The sequence below is a fragment of the Henckelia pumila genome, chromosome 4, assembly GCF_033568475.1.
Source record: "Henckelia pumila isolate YLH828 chromosome 4, ASM3356847v2, whole genome shotgun sequence".
Lineage (NCBI taxonomy): Eukaryota > Viridiplantae > Streptophyta > Magnoliopsida > Lamiales > Gesneriaceae > Henckelia > Henckelia pumila.
In genome coordinates this window covers 113,785,842-113,791,177 of record NC_133123.1, presented here as the reverse complement: position 1 = coordinate 113,791,177, position 5,336 = coordinate 113,785,842, and the positions used below count along the sequence as shown (strand labels likewise).

Sequence of the window (5,336 nt, the reverse complement as noted above, 5' to 3'; positions counted from 1 at the left end):
TGAGTCATTTGCAACTTTATGAGGTATTTTATTGTTGAAAACAAGTTTTATAAATTTAAGGTTTGGATTTTGTTTGTAAACTATTCTGAAATGTTTTAAGTAAAGTTTGATGTATGCATACATTTATTGAAATTTTTTTATTCTGCATAAAATTTTAGGTCATGTTAGTCGAGTAACGTTTTCATAGGTTGAGGACGTTACAGTTTGGTATCAGAGCAGTTCGCTCTGGGTTTTCTTCAAACATTCATGCATACTCGCCACGACTCCAACGCTCCGTCTTCATGTCTGTAAGTTATGATGTTTATTCGATTATGTGTATGATAATGCGATGAGATATTGTATGCATGTTATATGTTAAAGTATATTTACGTATTGAATCGTGACTGAGCGGTATGGATAATATTGGACTTTAGGACTATGGCATTACGTAGGGGAAATAACACCAGTGCCAACGCCAATGCCGCTAACAACAACCATAGTGATTGCGGGCCAGATAGTGAGAACAATCAAAACAACCAGTTTTTGGCGGGATTAACTGCTCTGCTTCAAAAGCAAAGACGTGCTCAGGGAGCTCAAATCAAACAGTTTCTTCAAGCCCAGACAGCTAATGCCGGAAATAACCATCCTGCAGCTAATCAAAACCCTATCTACAAAAGGTTCTTGGAGTTGGGACCACCTCAGTTCAAAGGAAAGATTGATCCTTTGATTGCGGAACAATGGTTCCAAGCTATGGAGACTGCTTTTGAATTCATGCAGATCACGGATGCGGATAGATTGAGATGTGCTACCTATATGTTCCGTGATGATGCTCGTGTTTGGTGGAATGGAGCCAAAGCAGCGTTGAACCTAACCACCCTTACTTGGAATGGATTCAAGGATGTGTTCTACGACAAATATTTCACAGTGAGCACCCGAACCAAGTTGGCTAGAGAGTTTTTGGAGATCCGTCAAGAAAACATGTCAATTGCGGAGTATTTAAAGAAGTTTGAAAGGGGAAGATACTTTGTACCGATGATTTCTGGTGATCCTGCTGAAGAGTTGAAACACTTTACAGAAGGGTTGAATGCCTTCATCAGAAAGGATGTTAGACTAAGTGGAGCGAAAAATTACAAAGAAGCGGTATATCAGGCCATGTTGTCCGAAAAAGACAGAAACGATATTATCAGAGAGTCACAGGCAAAGAGATCTAACTATCAGGGTCGAGACCAACAAGGAAATTCTAACAGAAAGAGGCCGTACCAAGCCCCTCCCCAACACCGACCGTACCAACAACAACAGCCTCGACTTCAAGGGCAGAAACAGTTGGCTCTACCAGCACCAAAACCGGCAAGTGCACCAACATCTTGTCAAAAATGTGGAAAACTTCATTCAGGCCAATGTATGATGGGAACTGGTGTATGTTACTTGTGCAAACAACCAGGACATTTTGCGAAGGAATGTCCCCAACAAAGAGGACCGGTCAAAGGCCGAGTGTTTGCCATGACTCATGAACAAGTGGACACTAACTCAGCCATCGTCACAGGTATGATTAATGTTTCCAGTATTCCTGCTCATATCTTAATTGATACTGGAGCTACACATTCATTCATATCTGTTGAATTTGTTAATAAATCGGGTTTGGTACCGGATAAGTCAATTTCGGGGTTTAGTATATCTTTGCCTTCAGGGGAAGAATTGAGTAGTGATTTGATTATCAGAGGATGCAGTATACAGATGCAAGGTCATGAGTTGTATGCTGATCTTATTATCCTCAAAATGTCTGACTTTGACGTGATATTTGGTATGGATTGGTTGTCTTGTTATGAGGCTACAATAGACTATAAACGGAGGATGGTTTCTTTGAAAACTAAGAATGGAGAACCGTTTCTATTCCATGCCACACCGAAAAATAATTCATCTCTTTTAATTTCAGTGGGTAAGGCATGGCAACTGTTGAGTAAAGGATGTGCAGGTTTTCTTGCAAGTGTTACTTGCAACCAAGAATTTCCTCGACCGAAACTTGAAGACGTTGAGGTAGTGAGAGATTTCTCAGAAGTATTTCCTGATGATATTGCAGGATTACCTCCAGCTAGGGAGGTAGAATTTGGGATTTAATTAATGCCCAAAACTCAACCAGTTTCCAAAAGCACCATACAGGTTAGAACCGACTGAAATGAAGGAATTGACGGAGCAACTACAAGAGATACTCAATAAAGGCTTCATTAGACCGAGTGTATCGCCTTGGGGTGCACCGGTATTGTTTGTCAAAAAAAAAGATGGGTCTATGAGACTGTGCATCGATTATAGAGAGCTGAACCGAGTAACAGTGAAAAACAAATACCCACTGCCTAGGATAGATGATTTGTTTGATCAGTTACAATGGGCAGTAGTGTTCTCCAAGATTGATTTGAGATCAGGTTACCACCAATTGAAGGTGAAAGATGAAGATATTCATAAAACGGCTTTCAGGACTCGTTATGGCCACTACGAGTTCTTAGTCATGCCGTTTGGAGTTACAAATGCACCGGCAGTATTTATGGATCTTATGAATAGAGTGTTCCAATCTTTCTTAGATCAGTTTGTCATAGTATTCATAGATGACATACTGATTTACTCTCGTAGTTTGGATGAGCATCATCAGCATCTAACTACAGTCTTGCAGATTCTGAAAGAAAAAAAATTGTTTGCTCAGTTCAGTAAGTGTGAATTTTGGCTAGAACATATTGCATTTTTGGGTCACATAGTTTCGGCAAAGGGAATAGAGGTTGATCCAGCAAAGATAGAAGCAATTAAAAATTGGGTTACTCCAAAGAATGCTACAGAGATACGGAGTTTCTTAGGATTAGCGGGTTACTATAGGAGATTCATTAAGGATTTCTCCAAGATAGCGCTGCCACTGACGTCATTAACTCGCAAAAGTGTGAATTTTGAATGGTCTGATCAGAGTGAGAAAAGCTTTCTGGAGTTGAAGGAAAAGTTGATGACAGCACCAGTGCTAGCCATACCAAAAGGCACCGGTCGATTCGTAATTTATACAGATGCTTCCAAATATGGATTAGGGGCTGTTTTGATGCAAGATGGAAAGGTAATAGCATATGATTCACGACAGCTAAAGATTCATTAAAAGAATTACCCTACCCATGATCTCGAATTGGCAGCAGTTGTATTCGCACTGAAACTATGGAGACATTACTTTTATGGTGAGAAGTGCCAGATTTTCACCGATCATAAGAGTTTGAAGTACTTCTTCACCCAAAAGGAGTTGAACATGAGGCAGAGAAGATGGCTCGAATTGGTGAAGGATTATGATTGTGATATTAGCTACCATCCGGGTAAAGCTAATGTACTAGCTGATGCTTTGAGTCGTAAATCTGCGGCTTTGAACAGAATGACAACTCAACAGGAGTTGATTGTAGACTTTGAACGACTCAGATTGGAAGTGATTGAACCTATGGAGATGGGTACCATATCAGCTTTAACAATGGTTCCAAGTTTGCTCGACAAGATTCGAACAGTTCAAGCTTTAGACCAACAATTATTAACTTGGAAGCAAAAAGATGAAACCAAGGGTGGTGTCTTGTACACAGTGAAGGATGGGATTGTACATCACAAAGAGCGAATATGGGTACCAGTAGTAGATTCACTGAGGAAAGATGTGATGACTGAGGCCCACACTGTGCCGTATTCCATTCATCCAGGGAGTACGAAGATGTTCAAGGATTTACAGATGCTATACTGGTGGCCAGGTATGAAGAAAGACATCGTTAAGTTTGTTAACGAATGTTTTACATGTCAACAGGTAAAAGTTGAACATCAAAGGCCAGCAGGACTTTTGAAACCATTACCCATTCCTACATGGAAATGGGAAGATGTCACTATGGACTTCGTTGTTGGATTGCCAATTACACCACGGAGAAGGAATTCAATATGGGTAATAGTTGACAGATTGACAAAGTCAGCTCATTTCCTACCCATAAAAAACAACTTCTCTATGAATCAATATGCAGAGTTATATATTCGAGAAATAGTTAGATTGCATGGAGTTCCAGCAAGGATAGTCTCTGACAGAGATCCCAGGTTTACTTCAAACTTTTGGAAGAGTTTACATCATGGTTTGGGAACGAAATTGGCCTTCAGTACTGCTTTTCATCCACAAACAGATGGACAATCTGAACGAGTAATTCAAATACTAGAGGATTTACTCAGGGCTTGCATGATTGACTTTGGAGGAAATTGGGAATCGAAGTTACCTTTAGTGGAGTTCACCTACAACAATAGTTATCAAGATACTATTGGAATGGCTCCTTATGAGGCTTTGTATGGAAGAAAGTGTAGGACTCCTCTACATTGGGATGAGATTGGAGAGAGAGTTGTGTTGGGACCAGAAATAGTGCAACAGACAGTTGATTTGATAGCAAAAATTAGAGACAGGATGTTGACAGCACAGAGCCGTTAGAAAAGCTATGCCGATCGGAGACGTAGGGAATTGGAGTTCCAGGTAGGTGATCACGTGTTCTTGAAGGTGTCACCTTGGAAAGGGGTCTTGAGATTTGGGAAGAAAGGGAAACTGAGCCCGAGATATATAGGGCCTTTTGAGATTCTAGACAAGATTGGAACAAGAGCTTACCGAATAGCATTGCCTCCAAGTCTGGAAGGAGTACACAACGTTTTTCATGTCTCGATGTTGAGAAAGTATATCTCAAATCCTTCGCACGTCATTCGCCATGAACCAGTTCAATGGACGCCCGACTTGTCTTATGAGTAGGTACCTATTCAAATATTGGATAGGCAAGTCCGGAAGTTGAGGAACAAAGAAATCAAGATGGTAAAAATTTTGTAGCGAAATCAATTGGTAGAAGAAGCTACTTGGGAAACCGAACAAGATATGCGTAGTCGATACTCGAAACTTTTTGGTAAGTCGAATTTCGAGGACGAAATTCTTTTAAGTAGGGTAGAGTTTTAAATATGTTTAACAATTTCGATTAAGTAAATGATTTCAGGTTGAGTTTGATTCTGGACTCGCGAGACGAGGCTAACCTACAAACGAAGTGTTAGAACGTATTTTCACGAGTATTTTAAGTATAATAATGATATACTTTGAATAAACAAGTTGGAAGATAGTATTTTTATCAGTCGAGTCAAGGAAGAGTGGTAGACTACATTTTAATTATTCACCACGACGCGAATTAAGTGTTGAAAGGAACACTCTTCTACCACGATCCCCACTTCATTATGAGTTTGTCTCCCAATAATTCCTCTCCTTCACGTCTATATTATTCTTCTTTCTTTTTCTTTTCATCCTAATTCTCTGATTCTTCCCGGAGCACTACACAGTTCCTTCAAGAAATTTCGAAGTT

The 5,336-nt window shown here is 40.0% G+C and overlaps 1 protein-coding gene across 1 annotated transcript; it reads left to right on the top strand.

Moving 5' to 3' along the window:
* Positions 1-417: 417 nt before the first annotated feature.
* On the top strand, positions 418-2,094 carry LOC140861576 (uncharacterized). Its single transcript, XM_073264599.1, has 2 exons — positions 418-1,522; positions 1,667-2,094. Exons 1-2 carry the CDS (start codon positions 418-420, stop codon positions 2,092-2,094), a joined length of 1,533 nt encoding a protein of 510 aa, XP_073120700.1.
* The last annotated feature ends 3,242 nt before the right edge of the window (positions 2,095-5,336 follow it).